The sequence below is a fragment of the Rhinatrema bivittatum genome, chromosome 6, assembly GCF_901001135.1.
Source record: "Rhinatrema bivittatum chromosome 6, aRhiBiv1.1, whole genome shotgun sequence".
Classification (NCBI taxonomy): Eukaryota; Metazoa; Chordata; class Amphibia; order Gymnophiona; family Rhinatrematidae; genus Rhinatrema; species Rhinatrema bivittatum.
The window spans coordinates 78,955,008-78,971,007 of NC_042620.1; the positions used below are offsets into that span (position 1 = coordinate 78,955,008).

Consider the following 16,000-nt stretch of genomic DNA (forward strand, 5'->3'; position numbering starts at 1 on the left):
AAGACTTGCCAAAAGTCCAGCGGGGGTCCGGGAGCGACCTCATGCACTAGGGCCGTATTGCAAAATGGCGCCGGCCGTATGGCCGTATTGCCGTATTGCAAAATGGCGCCGGCGCTACCTTTGCCCTGTCATATGACAGGGCAAAGGTAGCGCCGGCGCCATTTCTATTAACGCAGCCATGGCCCGAGAGTGGAAGATCACACTGGGACCCCCCCACTGGACCCCAGGTAATTTAAAACATTTTGGGGGGGTTCGGGAGGGTGTGGGATTTATTTTAAAGGGTCGGGGTGGGTTTTAGGGTTGTTTTAGTGTGCCGGTTTTCCCGCCCTCCCCTGATTTACGATTTAAACGATTTAAAAAAAAAAAAAAAACCGCGACGATCAGATTCCCTCCCCCCCAGCCAAAATCGATCGTTAAGACGATCGATCACACGATTCACATCTCTAATACTTAATACAGGAATGTTGTAAATCGCTCACTATTCTTTTGCCCCCATATTTCTTATATTTAGGCATATATACCTAAAGCTTTAAAATGTAATGTTAGATTGAATTGAATTATGTATATTGATAATTTAATTATTTAGGTATATGTACCGTGTTCTAATTAGAAAGTATTAGGGGTGTGCATTTGTTTGCAACGTATTGGCAATCCGCAATAGGGCCATATTCATTGTATAGGGCCATATTCATTATATTCCTGGGGAAGTGAAACGTATCACGATTCCCACGAATACAACAAATCTTTACCGAATTATTCATCCGTTTAAAGGAGCGAATTTAAACAAACCCCCCACCCTCCTGACCCCCCTCCCAAGACTTACCAAAACTCCTTGGTGGTCCAGCGGGGGTCCAGGAGCCATCTACTGCACTCACTCCGTTGACTGCCAGTATTCAAAATGGCGCCGATAGCCCCTGTGACATAGTAAGGACAAAGGCTGTCGGCGCCATTTTGATTACTGGCAGCCGACAGCCTGAGTGCAGGAGATGGCTCCAGGACCCCCACTGGACTACCAGGGACTTTTGGCAAGTCTTGGGGAGGTCAGGAGTCCCCCCCAAGACTTGCCAAAAATCCCTGGTGGTCCAGTGGGGGTCCTGGAGCCATCTCCTGCACGCGGGCCGTCGGCTGTCAGTATTCAAAATGGTACCGATAGCCTTTGCCCTTACTATGTCACAGGCGCTACCGGTGCCATTGGTCGGCCCCTGTGACATGGTAGAGGCACAAGATGGCGCCTGCCGTCCATTGCTCCTACCATGTGACAGGGGCCGACCAATGGCACTGGTAGCCCCTGTGACATAGTAAGGTCAAAGGCTATCTGCGCCATTTTGAATACCGGCAGCTGACAGCGTGAGTGCAGTAGATGGCTCCCAGATCCCCGCTGGACCACCAGGGAGTTTGGTAAGTCTTGGGGGGGTCAGGAGAGTGGGGGGTTGTAGTTAATTAAATTTTAGCTGGGAAACGAATAAGAATGGAACGCATGAACGGATCGAGGCCCCCCCCCTTGCCAAATGCAACGTATCTACCCCCCCCCCCCCACAAATACGAATACCGAATGTAACGTATGCGGACCCTCTGCACATCCCTAGAAAGTATTACATGTAATTATGTGAAATTTTGAAAATAAAAAATGAAAAAAAAAATCTTCACTGGAGTGTGTAGATGTTATACAAAAAAGTGAATCAATGCTGGGGAAAATTGTGGAAACTATTATAAAGAATAAAATCACAAAACATTTAGATAGACATGGTTTAATGGGACTTAGCTAGCATGGATTTACCCAAGGAAAGTCTTGCCTCACAAATCTCCATTTTTTTGAAGGGGTGAATAAACACGTGGACAAAGGTGAACCAGTAGATGTGGTGTATTTGGATTTTCAGAAGGCATTTGACAAAGTCCCTCATTAGAAGCTTCTAAGAAAACTAAAAAGTCATGGGATAAAAGACAGGAAACAAAGAGTAGGATTAAATAGTCTGTTTTCACAGCTGAAAAAGGTAAACAGTGGAGTGCCTCAGGGATCTGTACTTGGACCGGTGCTTTTTTAATATATTTGTAAATGATCTGGAAAGGAATACGACAAGTGAGGTGATCAAATTTGCGAATGATACAAAATTATGCAGAGTAGTTAAATCTCAAGCGGATTGAGATAAATTGCAGGAGAACCTTGTGGAAGATTGGGCTTCCAAGTGGCAGATGAAATTTAATGTAGATTAGTGCAAGGTGATGCATATAGGGAAAAATAATTCTTGCTGTAATTACACAATGTTAGGTTCTATCTTTGGAGATACCATTCAGGAAAGAGATCTAGGCGTCATACATTGAAATTGTCGGCTCAGTGTGCTGCAGCAGTCAAAAAAGCAAACAGATTGTTAGGAATTATTAGGAAGGGAATGGTTAATAAAACGTAAAATGTCATAATGCCTCTGTATCACTCCATGGTGAGACCGCACCTTGAATACTGTGTACAATTCTGGTCGCCACATCTCATAAAAGATATAGTTGCGATGGAGAAGGTACAGAAAAGGGCAACCAAAATGATAAAGGGGATGGAACAGCTCCCCTTTGAGGAAAGGCTGAAGAGGTTAGGTCTGTTCAGACTAGAGGAGAGACGGCTGAGGGGAGATATGATAGAAGTCTTTAAGATTAGGAAAGGTTTTGTAGATGTGAATCGGTTATTTACACTTTCAGATAATAGAAGGACTAGGGGGCATTCCATGAAGTTATCAAGTAGCACATTTAAGACTAATTGGCAAAAATTATTTTTCACTCAATGCACAATTAAGCTCTGGAATTTGTTGCCAGAGGATGTGGTTAGTGCAGTTAGTGGAGCTGGGTTCAAAAAAGGTTTGGATAATTTCTTGAAGGAGAAGTCTATTAACTGCTATTAATCAATTTACTTAGGAAATAGACACTGCTATTAATTGCATCAGTAGCATGGGATCTTCTTGGTGTTTGGGTAATTGCCAGGTTCTTGTGTCCTGGTTTGGTCTCTGTTGGAAACAGGATGCTGGGCTTGATGGACCTTTGGTCTGACCCAGCATGGCAATTTCTTATGTTCGTATCTTTCAAGTTCTAGCATGAAACAAGGGCTAAGAGGACATCCCCCTTGTTTAAAAATAGATCTTACAAAATAGATAACTCCAACTGTCTCTGCAAAAAATCTCAAAGACTCAAAAAAACCTCCATAAACTCCAACCATTGCTGTGGACTAGTCTTAAAGGTAAAAGATGTAAAACCCAGCCCTTCAAGATACCATGGGTTTGCCATTCTATTAGGAAATTGGTTCAAAACTCTAAAACTTAAAAAATCTTCCAAAACTCCTTGGAACATTCTTCCAGTCTAAAAAACATCCACTCTTCTTGGGCACTATCTACTTGGGAAGCAGACAGATTCATCTCTGGATCACTCTTCATGGAGATAGACAATGATATGATCACATGCTCAGGGTGAAATTTATATCCCTGGGGCATGTCCCACAAAAAGGTGGGGATATAGGAGGGGCAGGACGTCAAAATATACAAAGCCCTTAGATGAATACAGGGAACAATATTAGTGGCAGGCAAAATCCTAGTTACAATAGCAATACCACACCCAAGAAATATACAAATTATTTGTAGGAAAATTCACATTTAATCCCTTGTCCACTTGACTGCATACATGTATTCATGTTCATGGAGTCTGATATGAGTGTGTGTGTGTGTGTGTGTGTGTGTGTGTATGGTGTGTGTAAGTTGCAATTGTCCAGTTTGTAATGTGCCTATCCTGTGTTTTGTGCTCTGGGTCTTGGAGTATAGAAGTCTGAGAATGTCTCTGGTACATGAAGCAGATTAGCATTCTTTTCTCTGCTCTCCCTGTACTAGCTTACTTTGAATAGTCAGCCTTGAGCTGTTAAGACATCCCTATGAAGTAGGGATGTGCATTTGTTTAAAAAGAATACACAAACACAATGAATTATGGCAATTTGTTTCATTCGGGGGCACTAAAACAAATTGAGGGCCTCCCAAATCAAATAAACCTTATTTACTGCATTCATTTTAAATGAATGCATTGGGCCTAAGCCTAGGTGAAAAACCTGGGCGTCACCTAGGGCATAGGTCAAGGCCCAAAGCAGGGGCCATGGCCTAGGTCTGAGCTTGATGTTGGGATCTCACTCTAGGCCCATGCTGACGCAGACACCCCTTGAACAATCACTTATCTTATCTGTCAGGGATTCGTGGAAGAAGCCAAGTCAGGTCCAATGCCTGGGCCTCAACCCGGACCCAGGCCCAATGCTTAGTTGTTTCTGAGGAGTTGTAGTCTGTTGGCTCCAACCTAACACATTGCCTGCAGTGTTGCTAGGTCTATAACATGAACAATCATTTCTACCAGATCACAGCTATATTCATTTTATTTACCTCAGAAGGATTAAAAGCTGAGCAAAGCCTGCCTAGATTTAAACCTGTGAACTATAAGCTTACACAAATACTACAGTTCTGAACCATACCATCATAGAAGGACAAGCGTGTTTTTCTTTTGGTTGTTGTCCCTTCCAAGGATGTGACTTGACTGTCCCTGGACTCAGATGCAGAAACTTTTTTGCTCATCTATTCACTGTTCCCAATGGCAGATGGCATAGTAAAGTTAGTTTCTAATCATGAGGATAAAGAGCTACATTCTGAGATATAACTGTTATTACAATTGAAATGTCATAAAAACCAGTGAAATTTTCAATTGCCTAAATTAGAGGTGGCCAACTCCTGTCTTCAAGAGCCACAATGAATATGCATGAGGTAGATTTGAATGTAGTGCCTCCCTTGTATATGCATATTCATTGTATATGCATATTCATTGTGGATATCCTGAAAACCAGGCCTGTTTGTGGTTCTTGAGGATCGGAGTTGTCTACCCTTGCTCTAAATGCATCCCTTCCCCCCCCCCCCCCCACTCCTCTTGTAAGTAAAACATTTGCAAAAATTTCCAAATTAATTTCAAATCCAGGTAGATTTCAGTCTGGTTTAGTTTCACTGAGATTTTAGATTTTCCCCAGATCCAGGGAAGATCTAAAGCAAATCTGGAAAAAAATCAAAAGTGATCAAAAAAATTTGCTCTTTGCTGCTAATCTGGCAAAAATCCACTTTGGAGTTTTTGAAGCTCCAAAGTGAATTTTTTAATCCACTTCATGCTTTTTTGTGGAATAAAAAAAAGGTTGTCAAGCAAATTTAACAAACTTTGACATTCAGGGTTCATCAAATTGTTCATGAAATCTATTTAAAGGAAATTTGCATGTTTCTTAACTGCTACAACTGTAAATTGTCAACACTGTAGTATTTCTATAGTGTAGTGATATCCTTAAATCTTCTTGAGTCTAAATTTCTTCTAAACAATAGAGAATGTTGTGGGAAAGAACAGAATGCTTGTCCTAAAATCTGGAATCATGGGTTGTGTTACCTTTTATAGGGCCAATAAAATAATGCGGCTAATATTCAAAAAAAGCTGAGTCCCTACATTTTGGCACCTAAGTTAGATGCCTATTTTCTGTCAGACTTAGGGCCTACATTGTCCCTGAAAATTCACCAAAATTTAGGATCCTATATCTTAGGGTCCAACATTTAGACCTGCCTAGATTTAGACCCCTGATTCACTAAGGGCTTTTCCCATAGACACGAAATGGGAGAAAAGCCTTAATGAATCTAGCCCTAACTTAGGTGCCTACTGCTTAGCACTTAACTTTTTTTCCCACCCTAATTCTGCCCCTTAACCACTTGCTCTTTAAGATCCCTAAATTTAGCAGCCTAGCGAAACTGGGACCCTAAATTTAGGACCTCAGCCCTGGTAAATTTTCAGAAGGATCAATTTAGGAGCCTAACTCCAAAAATTACCTCAGTTTTGTAATTCGTGATCTTTAGAGTCCACATAGGTCCTTCATTTCTATGTCAAGGGAAATCAGAAGGAAGGATCTATTTGGTCTTGGAAGTTCATGTACTATAACACTGAAACAATTTGGTGTTCCAGTAATAGATATCAGAACTTGCAAAATCTTCAGTTTTCTCCAGGACTGATATGGCTTCTAGAGCTTTGTCTTAGAATCTAACACTTTTGTGAGTAAGGTAATTACATTATTTCATTCCTGGGATAGTTTTTTGTAATAATAATGCAAGGATGCTTATGCTTCAATATCACTTGTTCAGTTCCTCAGTTTGTTTCATTTTTTTCTTTTCTTTTCTCAACTAGAACCCCTACTATGGCCGGTGGCTTATTTTCTATTGACAGAAACTACTTTGAAGAGATAGGAACTTACGATTCAGGAATGGACATCTGGGGTGGAGAAAATCTTGAAATGTCTTTTAGGGTAAATTCTATCTTGTTTTTAAATCTTTCTGGCAAAGAGTACAGCCTGTAGCAATGCAACCACATTATGGGCCTAATTTACTAAGGGTTTTTCCCCCCATTGTGTGTCCATGGGAAAAAAGTTCAGTAAATTAGCCCTATATTTACACTGGCTATTTCTCTTTTATTTTTACTTAAATACAAGTCCTGAATCAGACTTTCTCCCTCTATCACATTTGTTGCAGAAATGAGTTGGGTTGTAGAGGTATACAAATTATTTAAATATATTTGTGAACTAGTGTGAACCTGCAAGAAATTTGGCAGGTTGCCAAATTAGTTTGGCAATCATTTTAAAAGAAGAGATAGAATGCAAATCCTTTTAAATGGCAAATCTTCATCAGAAGTCAAGTCAATTTGTCTGATTCTAGAAGTCATTAGCAAGAAGATTCAATGCAGATGCAGACTGCTGCAGATTCACAAATCTGTTGTGAATGTGAACCTGTTTCAAATCTGGTCAAATTTTTGCTAGAATTTCCATTGTACTCAAACGAGGCTGAAATTTACCTGGCTTTGAGTTTGACCTAGGATTTTCCACGCATTTATATTGGGTAGATTTATTGTTATTATTATTATTTGATGAGCTACCATAATCTTGTTGTCATTTTATCACACATATAGAATCTGATTTTGGCTTACAAGTTTTGATAGTTAATGAATACAGAAGCAAAGATTTCCACTCAGAATGAAAGGAGCCTACTTTGTGAGGCAAGCTCATGCTTGCATCTGTGGTTTCTACATATGTGTGGATCTGAAAAAAAAAAAATTAAACAAAAAACTAACACCCCTGTCAGAGTCCTCATATCTCTCCCTGGAAATCTGATGTGGATAGGACATCAAACACCAAGGTTATTAGGTAGACACACACAGCAATCTCATTTCCCTTCTTTTCCTTTGGAATGTGGGCTGATAAAGATCAGTAAACCAGATGCAGATCCTTTTATTCAACTATATACAGTGCATTTGTGTCTCCTTTTGACACTTTTCCATTATCAGGCAATGCATAACTTGATGACAAGAGTATAGATTCAAAAGCAAGTCAAGCTTACAAATATAATTTTATTCAATAAAGTGTTAGCTTGTTTCTCACATTTATTTTTACATTCATTGAATACCAACATTTTATAAGATGGTCAGATGTTCTAGGTTTCTTTCTGTTTAGTTAAATTATTTGCCATAAATAGACTTCTGTCTTCTTCTGGATAAAAATTACCATAATTCTAAGATGCCTTAAACTGTGAAAGTTTTGAATACTGAAAAATCTATAGATCTGTTCACTGGAATCTTCTAAATGGTGTATGTAATGCTAAGATGTTTTTATCTAAGAGGAATACAAATTTCATGTATTTCAGAGGCATTTTGAGGGAGATTTTTAAAGCTCTACTTGAACAATATGCTGGGTAGTATGGTGGTAATAGTTAACAAATGCATCTATTTAGCCATCTATATCTGTTTTATATGTATTCATGGTGGAGTTTAGAGGGCAAAAGGGGGGGGGGGGGGGGGCACTGCTACCCCAAAATGCAACTGACCTGTATTGATGGGATGTAACAGCTGGGATCACTTGCAGGGGCTGTAGAGTAAGCATGGCACATAGGTACTTAAAGGCATTGTTAGCTCTGAGCAAATGGGGCCCATGGCCTGAGTCTTCACCTCTTTGGTGGCCAAAGAAGAGGCCCAGTGGGTCACCATGATTCCCATTCTGTGATGGGCAAAGAGGAGGCCCTACAGGGTTCTTATGGATGTCATCCTCCAGCGGCTGAAGAAGAAACCTAGCAAAGCCATTGTGAATATTATCCTGTGGTGGCAGAAGAAGGGGACAAGAAGTGGCCAAAGAAGAGGCCCAGAAGAGAGGGGAAGGCCTTGAGAGAAAGTGTGTGTGCATGCATGTATGAGTGAGCCTGTGTGAGTGAGAGCCTTTGTGTGTGCTAGAGAATGGGTGTGCTTGCGTGTGTGCATGCGAGAGTGAGATCATGTGTGTGTGTGTGTGAGTGAGAGAGAGAGAGGGGTGGAGAGAGAAGAAGCCTGTGGGAGTGAGAGCCTGTTTGGTATAAGAGAAGTCATGTTGGAGTAAGGGAGACTGTGTGTTTGTATGTCAGAACCTGTATGTGTGTGTGTGAGAGCATGTGTGAGTGTGCGTGGAAGAGAGAGGGAATGTGTGTCTGTGTGTGAGTCTTTATATATGTGTGAGAGAGAATGAACGTATGAGTGTGAGAAAGAGATAGGATAAAATTTGTGTACTCCCCAGCAGCATAATCCACAATAATCTCAAGGTTACTGGAAATCAAAAGTTCCCAAGTATGGAGAGTGAGGGATTATTTTTTTTATCCTTATTAGTTTTAATTATTATGTTATTTGATGTGTCTGCTGTTTTAAAATATTTTATTGGTGCTAAGTAAATTTTAAAATATTTGTATATATTTTAAATTATTGGATATTATTCTGTTAGCTGTTTTGAAAGATTTATTCTTTTTATTTGTATAGTTTTACTATTATGACTGATGTTTAATATTTCTTGATTGTATTGTTTGTTTTATGAGGAATGTGATGTTTTTGTTTTTCTATTGATATACTACATACAGATTCTGGCTTTTTGTAGTTTTCAGTTCTGTTTTTGTCTGCACATTTGTATTTCTACTTGTATTTCTACTTTATATACTTTTTATTCTGCCTTTACTGCGAGTCTGTGTTTTACATATGTAACTGAGGTAAAGTATTCTGCTAACATGGGGGCTGATATAACCCACAGTTGGATGCGGGTTAAATAGGCGCTAATCCACCCGCTAATGCAATAAGAGGATTAGCTCCTATTTAATGCGCGTCCAACGCGGAGTGAATGGGATAGCGCTCATCACATGCAAATGCATGTGAATGAGGCTATTATTCATTCACTCCAAATGCAAAAAATAAATGTGCGTCTCAGACTCACATTTATCGCTTAGCTATTAACGCCTGCCTGAAGCAGGCGTTAATAATGAGCGCATTGAAAAGAAGTACAGAAATGCAGAAAAAAATGCTTTTCTGTACTTATTTTAAAAGTTAAAAAAAAAACCAAACCTCAGCTGGCCGCATTAAGAAGACCGATGCTGATATGCTCGGTGTTGGTTTTCATAACTGGCCGGCTGCGTTATGAAAACTGACGCTGATAAACTCGGCGTCGGTTTTCATAACTGACGGACTGCAGTTATGAAAACTGACGCCATTTTATCGGCATTGGTGTTCATAACCGGCTGACTGCCGGTAACCGCGGAGTCGCATTAGCAAGGAGGCGCTAGGGTCGGCCCCATGTAGTTTTTGTATGGGGACTGGCAAATTGAGCCATTTGATTTGGAGCCTGGGATTAGGGGTGAGCTGGGGTGGGGTGGAGAAAGAAAAGGAGGCTTTGGGAGGAAGGGGACTTAAATTGGTTGGTTGGGGGTGGGCAGGGACTGGATAATGAATGGGAATTTGGTTGAGGAACTCACACTAGTTGGGAGAGGGAGGGAGAAAGCAGCCCCAGGTGGGGAGAGAATGGTTACTTGGATTGGGATGAGAGTGGAACTCATGAATTGGAGGATGGCAGGATTAGAGATGGGATGGGAGAGAAACATGTCTGGGGAGTTGAGAGTAGGGGCTTGGGTACTGAGTGTGAAGGGGATGGTGAATGGGCACTGGAGGATACAGTGGGAACTTAGAGATGGAGGGAAGAGCTTGGGGGTACAGAAAGCAGAGACAAGAATTGAGTTTAGGGCAAATCAGGATTGGAGGAGGGGGTTATTAGAGGCTAGGAGATGAGATGTGGAGAGAAAGATTTCTAGGGAAGAGAGAGCAGGGACTCGGGGACTGAGTGGAGTGGCGGGTGAGCAGGCACAGGGGGACAGAGTAATAGAATGAGGATTTAGGGAATGAGGACTGTTTATCTAGTGTTTGATTTATTTGTTTAGATTTAGCTCATGCCTTTTCATAGGTAGCTTAAAGTACACTGCATGCACAAACTGACTACATGTGGTTTCCATTAGGGGTGTGCATTCGGATTGACCGCATTAGTAAAACGCAACTCATATTTTTTTTTTACTTAAAAAATTGATTCGACATAAACGATCGGATTTCCCACATATCGAACATAGATATGTTCGATATGTGGGAAATCGCGATTGTTGAGCCAAAATAAAAATATAAACCCCCTCACCCTCCTTAATCCCCCCCCCCCCCGACTTACCACAACTCCCTGGTGATGGAGCGAGGAGTGAGGACGCCATTTCTGCAATCCTTGGCGAGAAGCATGTGATGTCGGCGGCACGTCGAGTGACGCCGGCGTCACGTGATTCCCGGCTTGTTCGCGCCGGACGGCTCGTTCGGCCCAAAAAGAACTTTTGGCCAGCTTGAGGGGGTCAGGAGGCCCCCCCAAGCTGGCCAAAAGTTCTTTTTGGGCCGAACGAGCCGTCCGGCGCGAACTTGCCGGGAATCACGTGACGTCGCGTCTGAGTGACGCGGCGCCACGTGATTCCCGGCGAGTTCGCGCCGGACGGCTCGTTCGGCCCAAAAAGAACTTTTGGCCAGCTTGGGGGGGTCAGGAGGCCCCCCCAAGCTGGCCAAAAGTTCTTTTTGGGCCGAACGAGCCGTGCGGCGCGAACGAGCCGGGAATCACGTGACGCCGCGTCACTCGACGTGCCACCGACGTCACATGCTTCTCGCCAAGGATTGCAGAAATGACGTCTTCACTCCTCGCTCGATCACCAGGGAGTTGTGGTAAGTCTGGGGGGGGGATTAAGGAGGGTGAGGGGGTTTAAATTTTTTTTTTTGCACATATGTACATATACCCAACTCATTGGATTTTTTTTATGTCCATATTGGCCGCAAGTGGGACCCCCTTTCGGACATAAAAAATATGAACATAAAATTTTGCTCTGCACATCCCTAGTTTCCATTTCAGTTTTGTCCGCATGTTTCTAATTTCAAATTAGTGGTCACTTAGCGGGTAATTTTCAGAAGAGTTTACATGTATAAACTGGGTTTTACCCACATAAGTGCAGTTTACACGGCAAGTGGCTTTTGAAAATTACTTTTACATATGTAACTCCTTTGAAAATTACCTCTCCTTTCTGCATTTAAGGATTTGTCTCTGTGGGATGGGTATAGGCCTGAAGTGAGGTGATCTGCTGGGTTCTTTTTCTGTGTAGGGATCAGAATTGTATTGATGATCTGTTACCTGTTATAATATTTTTCATAGTTTGTTGCTGTTTGAGTCCCGGAAGTGGTACTGTTCTGGTATGACAGCAGACAAAAAGGGGTTGAATTAGCCCATGTTTGAAACTTGTGAGCAACAGTGCCAATCGTCAAGAAAACAATTGTGTCTAAAGTGGATAGAATATCTTAATTTTACATACCCTATGCTTGGATCGGAAATGGCTAAATTGCATTTACACTGTAGCTCTTAAGGTTGGAGCTCCATTCCCCAGGATAGCATCCCAGCTACTTAAAAAAAAAAAAATTGTGCTTCTCTCCCCGCCCCCTCCCCTCCCTAGACAACCACCTCCCTCTAAAACTGTTCACTGATTGATATTTGAACTTCCCAAGGCAACTCCTTAGCATATCAAAAGATGAACTGTTGTGCATCCTGGCCATGTTGGTGCCGCAACCAGGCCTGCTCACCTGGCGTTACCTTCCACAAGCTCAGGCTTGCCTGCTGCTGCGAACTCCCGGCGCCCCCGGTGCTCACAGCGGCCTCCCTTGGCATCTCCATCCCTGCAGGCCTCACAGCGAGCTCCCGTCGGGGCTCCACGTCTTCGGCCGGCTTGGCTCCGCCCCTAGGCATGCAAGTGGCCGACCTCTCCACTCTTAAAGGGAGCAGCGCAGGAAAACCCCGGGAGGCGCACGCTGATGACATCACTAAGGCTATATATATATATATATATATATATATATATAAGGCAGGGCTCAAACCCCTGATCCCTGCCTTGGCAATCGGGTTGACACCATTGGTGTGATAGTTTGTCTCTGTTCCAAGTGTCTCCTGTTCCAGCGTCTCCAGTCCCAGCATCTCCTTCCCAGGTAGTACCTATCCAGACTGACTTCTTGGTACTGACTTCTGCCTGCCTGACCATTCTTTTGTCTGCCGCCTGGAACTGACCACTGCCTGCCTGACCACTCTAATGTCTGCTGCCTGGAACTGACACTCGCTTGTCACGACTACGCATGGACTGATTCTGGTATTGACCCTTGCTTTGGCTGACCTCTCTTGGACTGATACTCTGGCTCTGACCCTTGTGCTTCACTCGGACACTCTCTTCTGGCCCCCGGTGGCCATTGGACCAATGCACTTGGATAACAACTGTGGCCTCCACGTGGCTAGATCTGCAGGCACTGCCTGTCTTATCCAGAGGACCTCTCTGAACTGTTGCCTTCCCAAGGTCTCTGGAGCTTCCGGTTCAACCACTCTGCATCAGCCACGCACCCTTGCTCGTGGTGGGCATACCTCTCCGATACCTCTCCGGGAGACCACCGGAGGTCTACCTAAGTCCAGGAGGTCCAGGTACCCAAGGGCTCAACCTGCAGAAACTCCAGACAGTAATTGGTGAAGCTCCAGCTAGCCTCTGTCTCCTTGTGGCAGGTGCTCTCTGGGTCTGACCAGAGGGCTGTACCATTCCTCACCAGGCCAAGGGTCCACCTCCAGCGCAACAGGTTGCCAAGGCCATGGACTCGGCGGAGTCTCATGCTTTACAGTCCATTCTTGGTCTGGCTAATCGTGTCCAAGAACAACAGGTCCTGGAAACATTGGCATCCTCTGTGGAAAGACTATGCTTTCAATTGGAGGAGTCAGTCATGGCCAGCTCTGGGGGTCTTGCCCAAAACTTATCCTCTCATGCACCGCTGGCCCTCTTTGCTCCACCCCGTTTTAATGGGGATCCGTGCCTGTGTCAAGCCTTCATAAACCAGTGCTATATGCAGTTTTCATTGCAACCCTCGCTGTTTCCTGATGAAGCAACTAAGATCACCTTTATCCTTTCACGGCTTGAGGGGATGGCCCTGGCATGGGCTTCCCCACTTTGGGAGCGTTCTCACGCCATACTTCACCAGCTCCCCCAGTTCATCTCGTCTTCTGTGGACCTTCACGGACCCAGGCCGACAAGTGGTCGCTGGCCACCATCTACTCCACCTCCGCCAGGGTTCACATTTACTTCCCGAGTATACAGTAGAATTCAGAGCACTGCTACTGAACTAGGCTGGCAGGAAGACTGCTTAAGGGCATTCTACCTTGAGTGACTGTATCCGGCTCTTAAGGATGAACTGGCCACTTGCGAAATTCCCATCTCTCTGGAAGAATTGATCTCCCTGGTCGGTAGAATTGACTACCATCTCCAACAACGTCATCAGGAGGTGAGGGCCCTCCGAGCTCCTACTCCACAACCAAACGCAGCGAGTCCTCCATTGAAGGCTTTACCAGACCCTCAGCCCCCCGATGAGCCCATGCAAATCGTTCGTGGTCATTTGACCCCAGAGGAACATCTCAGACGCAGAAAAGCAGGCCTCTGCTTATATTGTGGCAGTTCTGGACACCTTCTTCAAATCTGCCCCGGGCATTCGGGAAACTCTAAAGCCTGAGCCCGGCAGGGGTCCCGAGCTTGGGTGCTACTGTTTCTGGCCCTCAACTATTGCTCCCTATCTCCCTTCTAGGGGAGACATGTTCCTTTGCTACCACCGCCCTTATAGACACTGGGGCGAGTGGAAACTTTATCATAGAAGATATCGTTAAAATTCTTCAGATACAGACCCAACCTCTAGCAGTACCTCTCCGTTTTGTCTCGATCCAGGGGGAACACCTCCCCGGTCATATTACTCACTGTACCATGACTATTTGCCTCACTGTTGGAACCCTCCATGACGAAGAAATCTCCCTTCTAATCCTGAGACTGTCCATGCACCTGGTAGTCCTTGGACTTCCCTGGCTCCAGTTAGATGCACCCCACTTTGACTGTCAATCCCTTTAAATAACTCAGTGGAGTCCTCAGTGTCATAACTGTTGTTTATGGCAAGTGTCTCCATCCGTGACCGTGCTCAACACTACAACCCTTCCTGGACTGCCTGCTCCATACTCAGACTTCCAGGATGTCTTTTCCAAGACAAACACTGATATCTTGCCACCATAGACTTACTACCCGGAACCATGCCTCCCAAGGGCAGAACTTATCCCCTATCACTTCTGGAAACACAAGCCATGTCTGAGTATATCAAAAAGAACTTAGATAAAGGTTTCATCAGACCCTCTAATTCCCCGGCTGGAGCTGGGTTCTTCTTCGTAAAGAAGATGGCAGCTTGAGGTCCTGCAAAGACTACAGAGGTTTGAACGCAGTGACTCGTAAAGATCGATATCCATTGCCGCTTATTAGCGAATTATTTGATCGTCTGCAGGGTGCACAAATCTTTACGAAATTGGACCTCTGAGGGGCGTACAACCTTGTACATATCCAACCAGAAGATATATGGAAGACCGCCTTCAACATGAGAGACGGCAACTATGAGTACATAGTGATGCCCTTCAGGCTTTGCAATGCCCCTGCAGTGTTTCAACGCTTAATGAATGAGATCTTTTGGGACCTTTTATACTCCTTTGTCGTGGTATATCTGGATGATATACTGATATTCTCCAAAGACCTAAAGTCCCATCGTTCCCACGTCCAAACAGTCCTCCAACTCCTCAGTTACCATCATCTCTATGCAAAATTAGAAAAGTATATTTTTGAACAACCCAGTCTTCCATTTTTAGGCTACATAATATCCAACTGTGGCTTCACCATGGACCCTGATAAACTCCAGGGTATTCGAGATTGGCCACAAGGAGTGGGCCTCTGCGCCCTATAAAGATTCCTTGAGTTTACAAACTACTATCAAAACTTTATCGCTAATTACTCCTCCGTAGCCACTCCACTTACCGCTATGACTACATAGGGATATGACCTCCGAGTGTGGAGTCCCAAATCCCAGTCAGCATTCCACGCTTTGAAGGAAGCCTTCTGTTCCGGTCCATCTCTACGTCATCCGGATCCTAACTGTTCCTTCATTGTCGAAGTTGATGCATCTGCCATCAGAGCAGGTGCAGTTCTGAGTCAATACTCCACTAAAGGAACCTTAGTACCATGCTCCTTCTACTCACATAAATTCTCCTCCACTGAACAAAATTACACTATAGGGGACCATGAACTCCTAGTCATGAAGCTAGCCCTCCAAGAATGGTGTTCTTGGTTGGAAGGGGCACAACACAAGTTTACAATATTTACTGACCACAAGAATCTAGAACAACTAAAGGAGGCCCAATTACTTAATCCCAGAAAAGCCCACTGGACCCTGTTTTTTTGAATGTTTCAACTTCGAGCTCCACTATCGCCCAGCAACTAAAAACCTCTGGGCAGATGCGTTCTCTCGCTCCATTGAACCGGAGGATACACCCGAGACTCCTAGGCACATCATCAATCCAGCCTGCATATCCATTGCAGTCACCACCACAGTACCAGGTGGGAAGATGGTGGTCCCCCGCCATCTCCATGAGCGTGTGCTCCGTTGGGATCACGACTCTAAGCTAGCTGGTCATCCTGGACGAGCCCGGACTCTTGAGATGCTTCGAAGGCATTATTGGTGGCCTAGTATGTTAAAGGACTCCCACGAC

At 44.0% G+C, this 16,000-nt stretch overlaps 1 protein-coding gene across 5 annotated transcripts in view; it reads left to right on the forward strand.

Annotated features, from left to right (window-relative positions):
* Window positions 1–16,000, forward strand: part of GALNT13 (polypeptide N-acetylgalactosaminyltransferase 13) — a 740,598-nt gene that overhangs the window by 359,360 nt on the left and 365,238 nt on the right. For all 5 annotated transcript variants that reach the window (XM_029605513.1, XM_029605509.1, XM_029605512.1 and 2 more), the window contains one exon: window positions 6,208–6,325. In XM_029605513.1, coding sequence (XP_029461373.1) covers window positions 6,208–6,325 — 118 coding nt within the window. The remainder of the gene's footprint in view (window positions 1–6,207; window positions 6,326–16,000) is intronic.